Source organism: Paramormyrops kingsleyae, chromosome 15 (genome assembly GCF_048594095.1).
Source record: "Paramormyrops kingsleyae isolate MSU_618 chromosome 15, PKINGS_0.4, whole genome shotgun sequence".
Taxonomy (NCBI): Eukaryota; Metazoa; Chordata; class Actinopteri; order Osteoglossiformes; family Mormyridae; genus Paramormyrops; species Paramormyrops kingsleyae.
Genome location: NC_132811.1, coordinates 10,078,015 through 10,098,238, shown reverse-complemented (window position 1 = coordinate 10,098,238; position 20,224 = coordinate 10,078,015). Strand labels below are relative to the sequence as shown.

Below are 20,224 nucleotides of genomic sequence, written 5' to 3'. Positions count from 1 at the left end.
CCAAAGTCACCCCTCTAATTCAGTGGCTTGATATACGAAGCTCTGGTTTAATTACACTACCTAATTACTCTCTCTGATACACACAATACAGGCCCGCAAGCCTCTCTCTGTAGCTCCCCAATTAAAAATGCTGAGAGTGTTACATATGTCAGACTTCTGTACGCATATTATGTACATTATTATTCTGCATGGATTACATTGTTTTGATGTTTGTGAAAGTAGCACAATTAAGGAGGGGTTTTAGCTCAAAGCTGACGTGGATCAGACTCACGGTTACAAAGCCTGATTTGCACTTAACTTAAGTGTGAAATTTACATTTAAGAGTCAAATTTAAATTTATTAAGTAATGCATAATAATAGTATAGATTACATAACTGGGGAAAAAATATATACAGTATATTTTTTTTTGTGATGTAACCTACCATTATTTATAAAATTATGACATACCAATTTCTCTAGAATATTTCATTTTCAGTAAGTTGAGTGATCATACACTATTGCATAATAAAATAGCCAGATAGTAATTGTCGTATTTTGTCTATTTTCCCTTGCAGATTTTTCCAGATGATTTTGTGGGAACAACTGACCTGGTACCTCTTATAAATGAATCTGGCAACCTGAGTGGCTTTAGCAGAATAAACTAATTATAAAGTCGATACATTGTAATGTTTATTGAACATCAGCTATTTTACCTACAGCCCCCTTTAAGAAAAAAGAACTATAAAAATTTAGACAAATTGCACAGGGGGAAAAAGTTTTAAAAACCGGTACAGCTAGTCTAGCAAAAAGACCTTTATTTTGGGCAACTTTATTGTGTAAAAACAACATGCCATTAAGTCGCAATCACTATCTTGCAGGGAATGCGATGTTATTTATAGAATGGTAATGTATGGTAGTTTCACAGATGTAGCCTCTTGACAACATGGGAACATGCAAATTTACCTTGCAATGAATAAGTCCACTTTCCATAACAGCATAGCAGATGCAGCGTCGTGGGTGGGTCTGGAGCCAATACAAGGGAAGGGTTGAAGGCAGCGGACAGCCTGGCCTGGATGCCAGCCCATCACAGGAGAAAACTTGCACAAACACAGGTAGAACATGCAACTTCCACAAAGAGAGCTACTGCAGGAACCCATAGCCCTGAAAGCCATACAACCACCAACCGATCCACATACCACCCTTTCACAATGAGGGAGCCATTTTTTTAAATATTGTGCAGTTTAACCCAGATTCCCTCAACATAAAAGACACAATTGTGAAGACAGTTCAATGTAACATTTATTTAATCTGTTTACAGTACATATTTTAAACAAAGCTTTATGTATGAACAGGTAGGTTTAATAAGAATACACAGAAACAATACCTCTTTTCCACACGCACACACACGCACAAGCTCGCACGGACAGCCAGCCAAAAAAAAGTGTTCAGGACAAAAACATGATAAGGTCACCTCTGGCTGGGCTTTAACTCAAACTTGTCACTTCCCCCTTTGCAGGATCAGCACTCTTTCATAGAGGGAAGCCTGTTATCGTTAATTGTCGAGACCGAAATACCATTGTGCGCAGACGGCCCAGTAGGTTAAAGGTGATGGGGAACACTGCTGTGGTTATACCGACTAAACAATTTCATAAACTCAATATCTACCATAAGCTACAACAGCTGAAAGACGTGAGACCTTTTCTTTAATTTATGCAAAATATAACTGCCAATGTTGGTAATAAAAAAATGAAAATGGTTACAATAAACACATACATGTTACTAAAACACTTGAAGAGCTCACTTCATTACTGGATAAAAAAATACTGAAGACATATTTTTCATACATCCTAGAAATTCACATATGCTCGTATGAAAAACATGTTTTTCATGCCACGCTTGGTCATCTTAGCAGGTACCAAGGCAAGTCACTGCTTGTTTCACAACAGAAAAACTGTGTGGGGAATTGTTTTTGCCAGCAGCCAATTTTATTTCCCTCTTAGGTTTTACATTTGCTGGATTTAAGTGTATACCAGAACAACACAGAAATTAATGTTTTTCCCTCAAAAATAAAAAGCAAAGCAACATAGCTGCAAAATGAGTTTCGCTTAAAACAAAATGCTAACAGACTCACTAATTGACTCACTAAATGACAATTTAGCTGCTGGAGGGGATCATATAGTAAACAAAGAGGATCGCGTTGGCCCATTGACTAAATATGTACATTATGATTGTCTGGCTTTGTCTGACAGCCAATCAGCTATTTTCCCCTTGATGGTGTGCGGAATAGGGCTGTGTGATTGGTTCACCTCTTTTATAGGGCCGCTTGACCGGCACTGCAGACAAAGCTGTCTGGACACCGCGGACTTTGGAAAGCAGCAACCATGCAAAACAAACAAAGCAACAGACGACACGTTCTGATTTAACGCCATGCATCCGCCCTCTCGCAGTTCCTCGGAAAAGGCAGTTAAGCTTCACTGTCTCTTCAAAATCACTTCTCCCTTGTAGTTGGTGCTTTTTGTTGAATTCTCCATCCATTATCTCCCCCACCCAATCCAAAAGTTGGGGACAGAGAATGAAGGGTCTTTCCAAGACTGGATTTGTTAAGGGATCCCCAGCCTCACAAAGCTGGTTCTGTTCTCTTTGTAGGTTGACAGTGGACGATGAACTGAACTGAGAAAGTCCCACACAGAATGTTACAAAATGTCTTTATAAACTAGTACTGAAAAAGGCAGATTCACTCAACATAGAAGTTCATTCTTCAACTCTATCCCAGGATAGTCAATAGTCATCATAGGCGTTGAGATCTGAGAAGTAGCCATTGGTGTAGGTTTTCCCTGCAAGGTTTGGATTGAAGTATTTATTCCGTTCTTCCAAAATCAGGTTATTTTTATTGAATGCCTGCAAATGAGATAAAACATCACTGTCAGAGGAATGATGAACACCAGGTGGTGACTTATTTAATATGGCTTACAGATGTATTTGTTACTACAGTAGCAGGGCTGCAGTAAACATAACAATATTTCACACAGATAAAAAGTCTTGTGCAAAGAAAAAAGTAACTCAGATGTAGAATGGAGAATGGAGATGGCATTTTTTCAAGCTGGCCCCAATGCATTATGATGCATTTTTTTTATGTTAAAAAACTCAGTAGTTAGTGAATAATTTTGAATTCCTGTCCTCTAGCACATTGTGTTTATAAATAATCCCTCATCACGCAGGTAACATAACTTGAATGTATGTTAGTTAATTTGCTTTCCTCAATGCCACCTGGTATATATCTGTGGAGATATCCACAGACCTAGTAAATTAAGGTTTTCCTGGGTTCTAATATGATCCACCGTTCCAGATTATGTCAAAGGTTGGTCTCAACACAAAAATTGTTTACACATGGTTCTACTGTTTTATATTCAAAAGCAAAACTTCATGTGGTATAAGCATATCATTCAATCTACCCATTAAAGTCGCAATTCTGCAGCTTTCATGAATTTAAACCATCTGTCAAAAAAAGACGTTAAAAAAAACAAATTAACATTATATACACTTACCCAGTGGAAACTACTGCAGACAAAAAAAAAATCTATGGTAATGCTTTGGTGTGACATGGTGAATAAAATGTTTGTGACAGTTTGTTTTTTTATTTATTTTTATTTAATAATGTATGTGGTGACTGTCAACCAGCATAGCTCCAAAAAATGTACTGTGTGTCAATATCAATTTTTCTTTCAGTTCTTAAGGGTGCTTTTTTTTTACACACACAATGGTATTTGCACATCTGATATTGTGAACAATATAAATCCAAATTGGGAATCCTTGTAAATGTCAGTGCAATTCTTAAATTAAAATGTGCAGTCTTTTCTTTTGAAAATAACAGCCATTATATAATAAAAGCCCAGCGTCACTGACAAGTGACATTTCTTACTTAGATACAATTTCAGCTGAATTTGACATTTATTATTTTGGAAAACCAAGGGTGTAATTAGACATGTGACTATATAAGAGCCTCACAATGTACTGCAACATGGGAAAATGAGCTTAAAAACTCATGTTCAAACCAGGAGATGAAATGTATATGGAGCGATTCAAAAGGGAAACAGAAATAAATGATAAAAATACACTGCCTTCTCACAAGTGTACGGCCAGGCTGGGCCTGTGATATGGGACATGAAAGATGGAGCCGGGCGAGAGCAGGCTCGTCAGCGCCGACCTGCCGCAACCGCGGAGAGGGACTGATTTTCGGAGGAGGTCGAATAGTTGGGGAGGCGCAAAGCTGGCGAGTGTTAGCAGAGAACCTCGGAGCCTCGCGACATCCCGGTGTTAGGAGACAAGGGCGGGCGAGAGCCGTGGTCGTCCAGGGGCAAGAGCACAGACACACCGGGCTGTGAAGAGGAACGAGGGAGAGGGAGCCTCAGCGTGGGGGGACGGGAGGGGGGGGGGGTGTAGTCATGCACAGCAGGGCTGAGAGAGAGCATTGGGGGGGGGGGTGGTACGGCATGCCTTTATTCCCTTGTAACAGGAGGCACTCAAGGAGAGCAGAGTAGATAACGTCAGCGAATCAGCTGAAGCCAGGGTGTGCCTGAGCGTATTAAGCTACGTCGGGGAGAAATGACAAATCAGCCCTTTACAAAACAACAGATTTTTTTAACTACTTTTTTGTGTCTTCCAATTTTCAACTCAGTTTTATGTGGTTTGGGGTTAGGAGTCGTTAATCATGAGGAAGAACCTACAGAGCTATACCTACACTGTGTGGTTACTTTACACCTAGCTGATACCCGGCATAACTCACTTTTTGCTTCAGTTAGACCAGCTGTGTGTTCAAAGCCACTCTGCATTCAGCTATTGTGTTCAGCTGTTATTTTTGTACTTTTAGTCTTCCTGTTAGCTTTAACAAGCCTTGCTGTTCTTCTCAGAACTCTGTCATTAACAGAACTGCTGCTGACTGGATGTTGTGTATTTTTTGCACCCTTCCCTGTAATCTCTAGGACACTACGGGGTGTGAGAATCCCAGAAGGGTGGCTGCTTCTGTGTCTGGCACCAAACTGTCTCCCCATGTTTAAAATGGCTTAGATCAGTCGTCTCAGACATTCTTCTGCTTAATTGAACAGTAACTGAACTGTACGCATTGAGGTGCCGCCATAGGTTTTTCTCCCAGGGGGTGCAAAGTAAAAGAGCCCCAAAAGAGTCATTAATCCAGATAAATAAATTTGAATTGTAAATACATTGACAGGAAATTATTGTTACACATTGACATGACTAACACAACCCACATTTTCATTACTTTACAAAGTAATTTAATTTTATTGGATTTAAGATGTTCAAATACTATTTCCATCTGATGAATAGGGGGCACACTTGCACCCCCTGGTAAATATTGCCTATTGTTGCAGCCACACGATTGGCTGTTTGGAGGAGCAGGCTGCTTGCCTTGCTTGTCCCTATTAAACTGGCCACTGTCAGTTCATTGTCTGTGTGTGTCCTGTTGGCTCCAGTCCTACGTGAATCACATCCAGCCTGCCTTGGATGGTGCCTTGGTTCCACCTCGGACACATTGTCAGTCACCTCCAGATCTCCTGGGGGGGCTCAGCTGACACCCTGCCTTCCAGCAGGCATCGCTGATCAGGTCTGGCTCTCTAGCCAGCCAGCGGGGGGGGGATTGGAGGATTGGTTCATAAAGTGAGCCAGGGGGCTGCTGGACCTCATCTGCATGCTTATCCTGCCACGCCGAATCGATTCTGTTGGATGGAGGAGGCTGCGGGGTCCATGCTCATCTGCAGAGCTTAACCGCGGAAGCTGCTGGCGGCCGTCAGGCTGTACATCTCTGCTTAATGTCAATCAGAGGCCTGGTGGCCTCCTTCCCCCCCCACACGCCTCTAAAGAGCCCATTTTCATTTGAGCTAGTGCCCAGAAAAAAAGTGTCCAGAAAAATGTCCCAGGCTCTAAAGTCATAATAAATCGCGGATAATTACATCGACTTCTATTACAAATAAATATTTCATGATGCCAGTCGTGAACCGGGCACAAAGCCGTAAAAGAAGCCTCAAAATCCACACCCAGTTCAATTCTTAACTGGAAGTTAAGTGGTTTCTTGTATTGTATGAAGAACCAACAATCCAAAGTTATCCTTCACATAATTTTTAACAGTGCACCCTCATTCTACACACAAATTCTGTCACAAAAGGCAGTTTACAGTCATTCATATAGCAGAAAAATGTGTACGTAATAATCATAATCCCACTGTTACAAGTGACCTAGTTTTTATGGGAGATGCAGAACAAAAACACTCAATCACTTATGAGAAAGCAGTGTATGGCCACTCGGACTATTTTTTTGTTCAGACTGGAGGACTTGTTCAAGCAACGTCTTCTTATGTCATGCAGAAGACAAGACATAACACTAACCTTAATTGCCTCCACAGTATCATATTTGTCCAGCTTGTTGATGTGGTTGGTGACGCTGGTATTGAGCGAGGTGGATACAGGGTGGATGACTGTTGCATCATGGGATTGCTGCTGGTACCTCTGACAGTACGTGTAGACTAACAGGGTGATCAGGCAGCCCAGGATGGAACTGCTCAGACCCACTGCAATCATGTGGAACAAGTTGAAATCTGCAGAAAAAGAACTTCGTCTCGTCAAATGGCAAAATACATCCGTTTAATTAATGATTTAAACAGAAATTAATGCAATATTACTACAGACCACAGATAAGCCTATAAGCCGAATTAAATATTACCTCCACATCGCCTGTCATCACGACTGGAACGAGCAATTGATATTTCTAAAGGGAGGAAAAAACACATAGATGACAGGAATTTACAGCGATTTATAATAAAATTTAAACAGATAACAATCAAATTACCTCCTGCAGAACATCACGCTATATTTCACGTCACACTAATAAAGGAGAAATTACAGGATATTTAATAAGGCTTTATGAAACATTAGAGACTGATGTCACTGGATGCAAAACTGTAACGCAACAGTAATGTAATGTATATTCAGATCAGTCTTCCCATAATAACCTAATGAGGTTAATTTTTCTTTTAGGTCTTTGGGGACACCTTATAAAATCAGATTTCCTTGCTTGAACCATAATCCTACGTGACCCGTTTATGGAATCAGACTTGGCGACGCATTAAACATTCATCTGCTTATGAAAATGCTGACCTATGGGGAAAGGGGAAGATGAGAGATGAGGGTATTTCTGATGAGCGATAACGGGGGTGGCCATTAGAGTAGAGTAATCGGAGGATCTGACCACTGGGCCAGCCTGGATGGGGAATGGGTGCGTGATCGCCTCCAGCAGGCAGCCAACGGGGGACACACAGGGTCGGAGCTGAGGCCCACCGGCTCGCTCACCTGGAATGAAGTTGGAGTCAGACGTACAGGACCTGACCTCCGATGAGTTTCCGGAACACTGGTTTCCAGTAGGGAAAAGCACCTGGCAGTGGCGGAGGCGACTCTGGACCCTGGAGGAGTCGCAGCGCGTCCAGGCCGACCACTCCGACCAGCTCTCTGAAACACAGCCCCGAAGCCCACGAGGACAGCTGAAGGACACCTCAAGGGACGTCACACTTCTTAAGGATTCAAGGATTCAAGGGTTTTATATGTCACATGCAGGGCACACCGGCAGGCTGTAACCTGAAGTGAAATGAAAAGTGGTGAACTCTGCCATAATAAAGCAGAAAAGACCGTACAGACATAAAATGTAAAGGTACAATAAATATGTTTGCGCCTGTAGCTTCTGGAATAAGTTCTGGACGCCCATGACCCTGAAAGGGATAAGTGGATATAGAACATGGATGGATGGATGGATGGATAGATGGATGGATGATAAACGTGTCATAAATAAGGAAATGAAAGATGCTGGAAAAAAAAAAACAGACAACATAGTTTAATTAAAGTATGACTGAAGTGGGTGGGTCACAAGTATGACGCAAGCATTACGTTATAACTGATGATTAAGTATTAAGTAATCTGATGGCTTGAGGGTAGAAGCTCCTTCTGAGTCTCTCAGTTCTGACTGAGAGGCTGCAGAAGCTCTTTCGGGACCTCGGCCTGGTGAAAAGGTCGCTGTTAGGGTGGGTAGTGTTCTTGCTGATTTTGGCTGCTCTGGCCCGGCATCATCTGACGTAAAATGTCCTGCAGGGAGGACAGATCAGCCTTGCTGATGCATTCAGCTGACTTATCTTGCGACACGCCAAACAGATGGCTCACAATACGTTACGGGCCGATTAATACCTGGACGCTCTTCAGAAGCACGTCACGAAGACAGAAACCCCAACTCCCCAGATGTCAGCTACCCACAGCGGCCCTAATAAGCCACCGACGGCTTCTTACGCCAAACTGTGATGTCCGTCTGCCCCAGCACCTCACAGACCACACACTAAAAGGTATCTCCGTCTCTCAGCCGCAATTTTAACCAAGATTCACAGAATTATTTCCGGTACATAACACTCTGCTGCATGACAGGTTTTCAATTAAGCCTGTGAGAATTTCATTTCATTGATGCAAAAAAGGTTATTGTGCGCAGACTGCACGCCTTCGTTCAGAAATAAATGTGCAAAACCTGAAGGAAGGTTGTGTATCTGATGATGAAGGACAGCCATGTAAAAGGCCCCAAACTATGGGGGTATCTGGGGCAGAGGTGGGTGCCGGTTACCTGGGCAGGGCTGCGTGTTGCATAGGGCCTCCTCTGTGTGCAGTCCCAGGCAGATATCTCCGCCGTAGGCCGGGGCTGGGCTGCTGCAACTTCGTGTGCGTATGTAGTGACCTCCCCCGCAAGTGACGGAGCACTTGGACCAAGGTGACCAGCAGGACCAGCTCCCGTCCACTGAGAGGGTGGGGAGAGGGCGGTTCAGAAGTGGTGTGACGGCAGGGGGGGGGGGGGGGGTTACTTAATAAGGTGGCTCAGTGCCAAGAGCAGGGAAAGCAGGAAAGCCAAGAATGAGCCCCAGGCATCTTCAGGACAGGAGACCTTTGAACAACGAAGCATTTTAAGATACAAGACTTGACAACGAGCTTAACAAAATCTAGAATTTTCCCTCTGTATTAAAAAGGTATTTCCAGGCCATTTCGCATACCTAGCTTTTTATTTTAATTTTAAATTTCTATCCAATGCATATTGTTTTGCTCATGAGACGTCCTTGAGGTTCGCGCACTTCACCGTGCATACGTCGCTTACGCTACACTCTGCTCCGCTAAAGTGGAATTATGAGATTATAAATCACAACTCTTCTTGAATGTCCATTAGTCCTTGTCGAGCACACTGCTATGATGAGGCGGGTCTCCTGCTGCTCCGCTGTGGGGGCTGAGCAGATGGCCCCCTGCCGTGTGCCTCAGCAGAACTTGATATAATTCATTCAGGTACATATCCCTCACCCGGAACCTCCAGGTAATGAGGGTACACAGACCATTACGGGTCTGTCGGCCTACCATGCAGATGTTAACTGCTAGGAGTAAGGGAGTGTGGCACTTATGAATGTTTATACATGTTTATATGTCTATGAAGCCATAATACTCTGCATATCCACGTCTCATAAACTCTTCAAATACCAATCTCCTACCATGTAGCGAGTTACCAAGCAACCAGTTGTTATGATAGCCGACACAAACCTTCATTAATGTCCTTGTATAGCTTATGATTGTTCAGTGTGTAGGTTATGAAGATATCATTTGGCTCTAAAAACTCTAAGGAGTTTTAACTAGTTATCCATGGTCATGGACATAAGCTTCTCAGATGTTTGTATTCCTCGCGATGCCATGATTCATAGCTGATACGGGTGCTGTTATAAAAGCTCTACCTACTTTTCTGATGGGCATGAAATTTGAACCGTAAAGTATAAACAACGGCTCTCCTGGGAAGATAGCCCAGACAAATTTAACAATATCCTGAGAAGCATTGATTAAGGCCATTTTAGAACTTATGTTTGCGGCACTTTACAATCAATTCCACCACTACTGAATATCGAACTATGTGCCTCAGAATGAGGAGAGTTTAGTCTTAGGAATTTTTTTGAAATGCAATGAACATAAACGGTTCTTTCTACAGTGAATGCCTAGTAATATCTTTGTTGTTCTCTGGACCTGATTTAAAGCACAACCTATAAGCCATAACTGTTGTTCTTAGTCTGCATCAGGAGAAGGTACAGAACACATGTCAATGTGCAATAGGAGCCGTCTAATTCCTGAATATCCGCACCTACCTTCATCGAATTTCAAGATTAACTTTAAGAGGTTTTTGGCTCCCCAGACAGCATTCACTAGGAACACCTTCTCACTGATACAAACAGCACACTCCTCCTAACAGCGAATCCAGTGGCTGTAACGGAATATATCAAGAGGCGGGTTACAGGTTTGCCAAGAAAAACAAGCGCGCCGGGAGACAACGTGATTAATGGTCACTGCTGCCATGAGAGAGTATAGCTGCCATCCCTGTGACAGACCCCGCCATTAGTACCACCTCGGCAAAGAAATAAATGAGCAACCCCCCAACGTCTGTCCGTAGCGTGATCAGAGGTACATTAGCAAGGTCAGAGGTCCCTGGACTATTTGAGCTGCAGTGTCCGAGTCACGATGGTCACTAGGTGCTGTTTTTTTTTGTATTCCCCCCATTTGTGTGTGCCTGGGTTGGGTCGCGCTCCTCACCCACCGACACACACAGGCCATGGTCTCACTCACCGGGGCAGGGCGTGACGTTGCACTCCTGGTACTCCAGGGCGGGCCCCGGGCACGGCAGGCCTCCGTACTTGGGCTCAGGGTTGGTGCAGGAGCGCCTCCGGCTGCGGATCCCCCGGCCACAGTCCCGGCTGCACTGGGACCAGGACGACCAGGCTGACCAGCCACCGTTCACGGTGTGGGGCATCAGCCGGCCCGGACGGAGGAGGTCTCCTGGACGGCAAGTGGAAGACGAGTGAAGAAGGGCTCTGATACTTAAGGATGCTGCAATGAACAAATCACTAAAATACCTAAACAGCAGCCAAACAAGTAAAGCATTGCACTAACAATGCAAAGGTTGTGGGTTCAAAGCCCAGAAAGCTCATATAAATTGAAACCCTTCCCTCTACTGTAAGTTACTTTGGATAAAAGAGTCAGATAAATGAGTAAATAGGCAGCTATTAGCTGGCTCACTTTACACAGTATGGGTTCACTATTCATCAGTTTCCCTTTAAGACCTTGTCTGATACAGCAAAGCAAACACATCAACAAATCACAAACCACAACACAGAAAATGTGATTTGCAAGTGCACCACCTTTAAGGGGCTCAATCGAGACAGGAGCAGCCAACAGCCTACATTCGTATTCATTCTTTAGGACGCCACATAGGTCTGCGCTAGTTATTATTATGTGTGGTGACCTCTCTGTAGGTAAGGCTGACCTTGGAGGTGCTGACAGAGCTCAGTCTGGCACCAGGGGCTCGACCGCGCTCACCGCCAGCCCAAAGTGAACAATATCTCCTTCGCATCACTGATGAATGTGACTCATCTGTCAGCATTATTGAAGAGTTAAACTAGCAGAGGTTCAGACTATATTATATGCATAAATGAGCAGACTTAGTGAAGGCTGTAGAGGATGTGAAAAGAGCGGGTGGGGGGGGCGATACAAAAACAGGCCCTTCAGAAAAACTGACCATTTGCGGTGACAGCTTCTTGAAGGCCACACTGTGAAAGGGCCTTCATCAATCTGCCTGCTGAAATGCGTGCCTTTGCAGGGCTCATAATGCTGAGGCTGATCGGGCTGTGTGCCACCGACTAGCATCATGTTCTAGGGGGACTGTCTGCTCATTCTGGGCGGAATTACCTCCCCCACGCTGTGCTGCCTACACGGCTGGACAGACCACACGAAGGGAAGGTATTTAAACAGAAACTTCACAGTTACAGGCCTATCCGCATAAACTACTAAGTTGCTATGTAGAATCTTAACCTGAAGGTTGCTGGTTCCAAGCCCAAGGAAGGGCCCTGCTGCAGTACAATTCAGCAAGGCACTTAACCCTCAACCACCTTCAGCATAATAAACCAGGTGGAAAAATAACATGCAGTCATAACCCGAAGGTTGCTGGTTCCAAGCCCAAGGAAGGGCCGTGTTGCACTGTATTTCACCAAGGCACTTAACCCTCAACCACCTTCAGCATAATCAACCAGGTGGAAAAATAACATGCAGTCATAACCCGAAGGTTGCTGGTTCCAAGCCCAAGGAAGGGCGTGTTGCACTGTATTTCACCAAGGCACTTAACCTTCAACAACCTTCAGCATAATCAACCAGGTGGAAAAATAACATGCAGTCATAACCCGAAGGTTGCTGGTTCCAAGCCCAAGGAAGGGCCGTGCTGCAGTATATTTCATCAAGGCACTTAACCTTGAACCACCTTCAGCATAATCAACCAGGTGGAAAAATAACATGCAGTCATAACCCGAAGGTTGCTGGTTCCAAGCCCAAGGAAGGGCCGTGCTGCAGTATATTTCATCAAGGCACTTAACCTTGAACCACCTTCAGCATGATAACCAGGCGGAAAAATGTGAAAACCTATAAGTCACTCTGGATAAAAGCTCAGCAAGTCATTCTAAATATATGTGGCTGTGCAGGAAGCGGATGGAAATTAGTAATGATGGATGGCTGTATGAGATCATACAGCGTGAAATACTTGAGCGGTTATTGATGAGACAGAAGAAGGAACAACAGTAATCTGGACTTTTACTAGCAGAGAGACACAATCTCAATTTATCATAAAGTCACCCAGCATTGTGTCTTTAGCGGGAGTGAGTCACACAACACACAACCCCATTCATAATAACCTCGGAATAATACAACAGTGAAAACTTCAAATTTACACCGTCTTCCCAACATATCCGTTTTATTTATCTACCACATACATTTTATTTTGTCATGAAATTATTTTATGATCAAGTTGTCTTTTAACCATATTCTTGGGTCTACAGATAACACTGAGCAAACGTGATTTGAGACGAACACATTGTGAGATTCATTTCGTGTTAATGGGAAACCGTCAATGAATAATGAATGAAGGGGGCAGGGATGCAGTGGGGTGTGATGAATCCTTGCATGTATGTAGCTATACATTTCCAGCCATTCTCCCAGAACTGCTTATCCAAAGCAGGACCAGGGCTCATCATAATGCAACATTAGCTACTCTGAGAAGCTACAAATTAGCTAATCAAATACAACAATTCATAAATATGTTAGTTTACATCTGGAGTTGTTTGAAATTAAATGAGTACTTCAAATAAATAATACTTCTCTAGGTGACTGTACTGAGCAGCACCTTTGCCAATAAATACCTAGATGCACTAATTGCACAAATTAACAGGATTTATGCCAATTACATGCGCGTTTTTCATCAGCGGCACAGTCAAAGCCACATTATCTACACCAGCATCCGCTCCATTGTTCCAGGAGTGAAAAATTACGATATAAAAATATAAAAGGTGCAAATTAATAATAATTGCCATAAAAAATACAAGCCAGTATTACTGAAATAATGAGATAAGTGTTTTAAGAAGAACAGGCCAGGTTGAACTTAAAAGGAGCTATAATCATTACATTTTTCCTCATCCAAACTCCTAATCATATTTTGTATTACTGCAAGGCGGCTCTTTTTTCTCCGTGAACACTAGCGGATCTCTGAGTGCAGGTATAGCGTGCTGATGGATGCGTGCAGAATATACCCACACACAGAAGTACAGCAGGGGCCTCACGATAGGATAAAGAGCATGCTGCTGATAAGGAGCGCTAACATGGGCATTACAGCCTTTTCCCTTCAACCAACGCACTGCATGTTGGAAGAAACCACAAGGTGAGCAGAAGCTTGGGATGCAGCTGAGTCAATACAGGGTTCTGACTTAGGCTCTTACATACCCCACAACACGAAAAATAAAGGAGAGCACCCAGGGCACTACAGACACTCTGATGGAGTGCTGGGGGGTGGGGTGCACAATCTGAAGGGATCGGCCTATTGCTATTCACACCACTAACGCAACACTTATAACAGCAAAAAAGCAGAAGACACCAGAAATGTCAGATATGCGAAATATTTCAAAGTAGAAGAAACTTCTAGTAATCAACATATGTGAAGTGTTTAACATTTTGGTAACACTTTACTTAAAGCAGTCATGTGTAATGAATGCATCATAGATGCATTATAAAGCAGTATTATAACTATTTATAAAAAGGCACAGCACAATATAGCCATGTTTATTATGCATCATGAATGCTCTGTGAAGTTCTCATTTATAATTCACTGTTAATACCTTCATAATGCAGTACAAAGCATCCTTAATTCTTATACCGGCCGTTTTAATGCATTATAAAGGTATCTATAGTGCATTATAAATGAGAGCTTCATAAAGCATTCATAATGCATAATATGCCTATAACGCATTATGACTTTTTATTAATAATTATAGTCGTGTTTATAATACTTTTTGAATGCACTATAACCCATTATGAAGCCATATATAATGCATTTCAGCGTTACCAAAATTACTTTACCACACCTTACCCAGCTACACTTTCATAGACTTTGATCCAGGACAGGCTAATGATGAACCTTAAAAAAGGAGACAATATTCTCTGGTATACTCTGGATGGGATGCCAATCATCTGTGGAAATGAGCTGTATTTTGTCCATTAGTGAATTTAGCTGCAGCTGTTTATGTTGGAGTCAAGGGAAGGTGATACTCTGTGGTCATTCATAAGCATCCAGTTTGAAATATGTTGCATTATACTTTACACACATATATATGCACAAATAAAGGCAGTTAACCTGTGATAAGACCTGGTGACTTAAATTACCTGTGTATCATTTAAAATATTGTTATATGCTGTAAATAAATAAATACAGTTACTAGAGATTTTAATTAATTCGAGCCACAGCTACATACTTATGATAATGAAACTGTTTTGAGGGTGTGTGAACAGGTGGTAATGCATTTGTGATATTAAGTGTGCAAATATGAAATAGTGCAGCTGCTCTCTCAAAGAATATAAAACATTATGTAGTTAGAATCATGCCTTATTTCATCCTCTGTCTAAAAACACTCAGCTGGCCGGCTCCACGCTTCCTACTTAGCGTGACATCAACAGCGAGGCACCGGTGCAATGAAGCGTTGTTATAGACGCAATATTTGTTCGTAATGATTTTCTTGCATGGTATAAAATAAAATAAAACTGCCTGTGCTCAGAAGCAAAGCGCCAAGGGAAATTATTTGCCTTTGATTTTCTGGATGTCGATTAAAAGATCATCAACCAAAAATGAAATGTGAAGCAGCGAGAATAAAACGATGATGTTGTTATATACTAAAGAAGGTTACGCAACACTCGATAGTCCGGGAAACGTAAACCGAGGATCCGCTAAGATTCGCTGCAGGCGGGCTGGGGAAAGGAGCCACGTGGCACGGGGATGGGTGGAAAAAAATGGGGAGCGTATTTTGGAACATGACCGGAGGTAACAAAAGCGAGTGTAACAAAATAGTGAGGAAGAAGAAAAGACAGCAAAAAACCTGCAGGAAGGGCTGTAAATGTGACGTGTCGACTGTCACCTCTCGCTTGTCGAAGCATAATTAGAACAGCCCGTGTCAGATTACGAGCAAGAATGAGGAGATAAAAGGTGTTTTTTTTTCATAATAACGCTGATATCTTCATGACCTAAATGCTTGTCCTGATATCCTGATATATTTCATGAAAACAGCCTAAAAAAAAAACTTTAATTCAATTTGTGTTTCTTCTGCTTATTCATTCTTGACAGCTACAGCCCCCTCTTGATTACCACGGATTTGCTGAAACTGAACTCATCTAAAGCTGTCTGTCACACGTACCATTACACAGCCCTGTAAACCTCATCTGCGGCAAAACATTTTTAATTATTAAGTTGAGACAAGTGTTAAAACACCAAGACATAAGAGCAAACCTAATACCACAAAACAGGGACCATCCATCCATTAGAAATGTCAACCATTTAAAATACTGCTTGCTAATCCGACACCGTAGATTAACTTTAAAATATGAATCAAAGAATTTGATAATGAAATAAAACAGCAAGATTTATAATACAAATTGGAACATACCGTATATCATGGGGATAAATTATGGGGGAACAGAGGTTTGTAAGTCCATCAATAATCAAAACCAGTCAATACAATCATTTGGACCCCGTTAAATGGGTCCTCGGCCTCCCGATCCTCAGTGGCCCCTGCCCTATATGCATCTCTGGAGACATACATTTCAGTGATTCACACTAAGAAATGTGCTCACGATTCACTTACTTTCAACTCTGGATTACAGTCATAGAATAACTGATATGGATGCACCCCAAGTCTCCTGCAAAACTTAAAAAAAAGGTTTCCTTTATACCAGGATGAACTAATTTATCTTACATGAAAGAATTGGAAGGGACAGCAAGACTGCTTTGCTTGGTAGAAACTGAATTGAATATCATGATGATAACAATAATGAGCGGTTAATGAGAACCGTGAAGGTGACAGACTGCAGAACCAGTGGCGAGGAGACGGCTTGTGAAAATGCAGATTTTTCCCTCTCAAGTTTTCTGCATCTCACAGAGCTAATCGGTCCACAGGGACCCACAGACGGTCCATGTTTTGGTTCCCTCCCAGCCATACACAGTGCTACCGGGAGCTGGGAGGGAGCAAAAATGTGGACCGTCTGCGGGTCTCCGAGGACTGGATTGGGAAACACCGACATAGAGCACACCACTTTGTGGAATACACTTACAGCTCAAGTATGGGTTCTGATGCAGACCAACTTTGAGTCTTGTGGGACTGCAAACTTGATGGAATTCGATTGGCAGGAGAAATTTAAGAAACTGCTGGTATTTATATGCAAACTTCCCTTAGCCATGGGTAGACAGTGTGATGACTGCCAAGTAGAGGCAGGGGACTCATCAACAGCAGGGAACCAAAATAACTGACATACTGATCCCTTAAACCAGGGATCTTCAACCATTATTTAACCAGAGAAATTGCTAATAAAAATAGACCAAATGTAGGCCCCCTCACCACTAATGTGTCATCATATGAGCAACCAAGAACTAGGGTTGTCACTATTTCTATATTTTATTTTTCTGTCAATTTGCGATGTCTCCCCCCAAGCGATGCCCCCCCAAGCAACTGCTATATGGACCCCCAAAGGGTCTCAGACCCAATGTACTTGTTTATAAACTTAAAAACCTGGAAATGTAGTCCAAGAAGAATACCAGACTCACATTGAAGGAAAAGGAATTAAAAGACTACATGAAAATGAGCACTCATCTATAGGTATGAAGACATACAAAACACGTACCTCACATATAACCAGCCAGTATCATTTACATGCCTGTAGAAGTTAAGAATGTATATCTTAATTACAGAAAAAGAAACCCATGAACAGCAGCTATTTTAATCTGTGTTTTCAGTGGCAGAACTGCTGAGTCACCTTCCCTCTTCTAATACAACCTGTCTGTCTAAACTTCATAAGGCCAATTACAGCAATACGTAACTGCTGGAGACTGTGGGTCAGATTCCAGCCATTAGAGAGATGGTGCACAAGAGGGTTCAAGCAAACAAAAGCTAAAGAAATTAAGCCTGTTACAGTGGAGGATGCCGAACCTCCACAGAGCTATTAGAAAATCCACTATGGTCATTTGCATTCACATATTTACAGCAATGACAACATCAGCCTCATTGCCTTGTCAGAATGTCAACATTCAATTGTTTTTACAACTTATCTATGAAATAAAGCTTCCTTACAACATGTAATAAAATACCATTACTAATGTTCTTCCTTCCTGTAATCATAAACTATTAGTCAGTAATAAAACAAACACCCCAGTCTAATCTGCATCCATTTTTCATTTACAAGGCACAAAATTTTGCCACCGCTTTCATATCCATAACCTGGAGGCACTAAGATTATGCCAAACAAAGTAAAGTCTACATGTGATTTTCATCAAAGGGAACCATTATTGGTGTTTGTGTGGGAGCAGAAGGTTCTCTTCAGCGACTGTACATTCCAATGAGTGGCAGGAACCGAAATACCGTAAGATATTTTTGTTTGCTCCCAAGAATCTTAGCAAATGAGCCCAGGCTGTTTCTACACCACTGTTATCTGGGACGTTGCGGGATCTCAGCTGCTGCAAATGAGTCAATTAAAGTCTTGTTTAAACAACTGTTTACATTCACCGTAAGGAGAACGTGATTAAATGGAGCTGTGATTCTTTTCCATTTTCTGAAAACGAATTTTTTTTTTAAATTTGCCTCAGTTTGACACACTTGGGAGACAGACACTGGCAGTAGGTTTTGGTGAAAAACAGTGAACAGAGGACTTACCTACCAAGTCGACTTCTGAAAGCAGTGTCTTGAATGCCTGTTTGTACTTATCTAGTCAAGTGTCACTGCTAACTAATGGTGGCATTAATCTCAAACAGCCATAAGGAATAACTGCAATCAGGACATCCCTATAAGACAGCGGCCTCACAACTTAGTCTGCTTTTTCCGAAAAAGTGTAGATGCGTAGAAACCGTTCCGTTATTTTCATAACGAAATTCATTTCTCAGTTTTGTTGGTATAGAGGTTGGGATATTTCTCTGCGTTAGTATGGGGGTGCTATAACCAATGTCAACAAATGTGTTGAGAAGGTTGTAGAGGGAACTCACCGTCAGTGGAGCAGTCCGTGGAACCGTCATTGGAGCAGTAGCGCATCTCGATCCTCTGCCGACCCACCTCCAGCAGACTGGGGTCGGCGATGCGGGCCTTGCAGGTGTACCTGAAGCGTTGCTCGTAATGGCCGCCATTGTCGGAGATGTTGACCGGCGTCCATGGGGTCCAAGGCGTGGTCTTCTTCAGGTCTGGGCAGGAAAGTGTATTACAGGCCTGATACTCCTAAAGGGAAAGAAACCAAATTTTACAGCTCACTGTAGATCACCAGAGGGGTGTTCCATGAAGCAGGATTTCTTAGCTGGATTCACTTCATGGTAGTCCAATAAGAGTTTAGGTGCGGAGCATTCCTATTGGACAATCGTGACTCTTAGCTTAAGTTAACCCAGCTAACTGAGAAATCCGGCTTTGTGGAGCACTCCCCAGAGCCCTGCTAAGAATCAGATGAGCTACGGGCATTAAGCTCAGCGACATCCTCCCAGATCAGATGTCCACTTGCATTTACCTTACTTGCTGAATATGGCATATAATGAATGAGCAAAGCTAATACTATCGTTGGTCAAGTTTCACTTACAACTGAGGTCCAACAGCAGATGCTGCAATATATTGTTGGGGGAAAAAAGCACAGCACCTGTGCATGACTCAAAAATGACATTTCAACCTGGTTCCTATTTAAAGCTGGACTTCATTGGTACGATTTCAGCGGTCACACCATTACATTTTTGTTTATGATATTTTTATTAAGACAATTATGATAATAATAACCATGAAATAACTTGTTCCCGGATGTTCATCTGCTTTCTGAATCAAGGTTGTGCTGCACCTGCAACTTTTGTCTTGAGAGATTCATAATTACAGTTTTTGCCCTCTCTGATTGTACAATGGCTCATAAAACATCACAGGCACCAACTGACACAGCAGAACACCTGCTTTTACAAGAAAAAAAAAGAAGAGGGGAATAAATTGCAAAATTACGTGTTCATTAGTCAGAGTGGATGATTTTCCTCCATTCCCTTTTTATTTATTTATGCTGAGCAAACCTTGAGTGACTGCCAGCCCTTGACAAAATAAGATAAGTCCCCTTTGTTCATCTGTCAAGTTGTCAAGCAGAGCAGATTTGAACACTTACCCCATGTCCCCCTACAGCAAAAAGCAGCCAGAGCAGGAGCCCAAGGTTAAAGGCACGGGGTGGGGGGGGGGGGTCACATTGTGCTTTTTTTGGAAGAAAAATTAGCTTGTCATAAACCGCCGGCGTTCACACTGCATGACTTCGTAATCAATGCTGTTCATTAATATTTAACGACTTCAGATGTCAAGAAAACGACACACTGCTTTTTGGTCCGTCCGATGCCTTTCTAAGAAAAGCCAAAGGGGAGAGAAAAAAACGAAACACGCACAGGAAAAGCACAATTTCCAGTGTTACCTCTGGGGTACTTAAATTTCAACACATTGCAATACCCTTAGCGTGAATATTTCAAAACCGAAAACATTTCTCCTTTAGTTCTACAGGGAAATGGATATTTGTGTAGAAAACCACGACGCTAATTAAGGGCCTTAAGCATTGACCCCCACAATGTAACATGTTTA

At 42.4% G+C, this 20,224-nt stretch overlaps 1 protein-coding gene across 1 annotated transcript in view; it reads right to left on the bottom strand.

Annotated features, from left to right (window-relative positions):
* Positions 1-1,260: 1,260 nt before the first annotated feature.
* The window catches only part of LOC111849517 (sema domain, seven thrombospondin repeats (type 1 and type 1-like), transmembrane domain (TM) and short cytoplasmic domain, (semaphorin) 5A), a 96,349-nt gene continuing 77,385 nt past the window's right edge, over positions 1,261-20,224 (bottom strand). The window contains exons 16-22 of the mRNA XM_023822435.2: positions 18,637-18,862; positions 10,656-10,865; positions 8,638-8,808; positions 7,335-7,490; positions 6,709-6,753; positions 6,375-6,583; positions 1,261-2,877 (exon numbers count right to left, since the gene is read on the bottom strand). Of these exons, the coding sequence (XP_023678203.2) occupies positions 2,758-2,877; positions 6,375-6,583; positions 6,709-6,753; positions 7,335-7,490; positions 8,638-8,808; positions 10,656-10,865; positions 18,637-18,862 (1,137 nt within the window). The 3' untranslated portion in view covers positions 1,261-2,757. The remainder of the gene's footprint in view (positions 2,878-6,374; positions 6,584-6,708; positions 6,754-7,334; positions 7,491-8,637; positions 8,809-10,655; positions 10,866-18,636; positions 18,863-20,224) is intronic.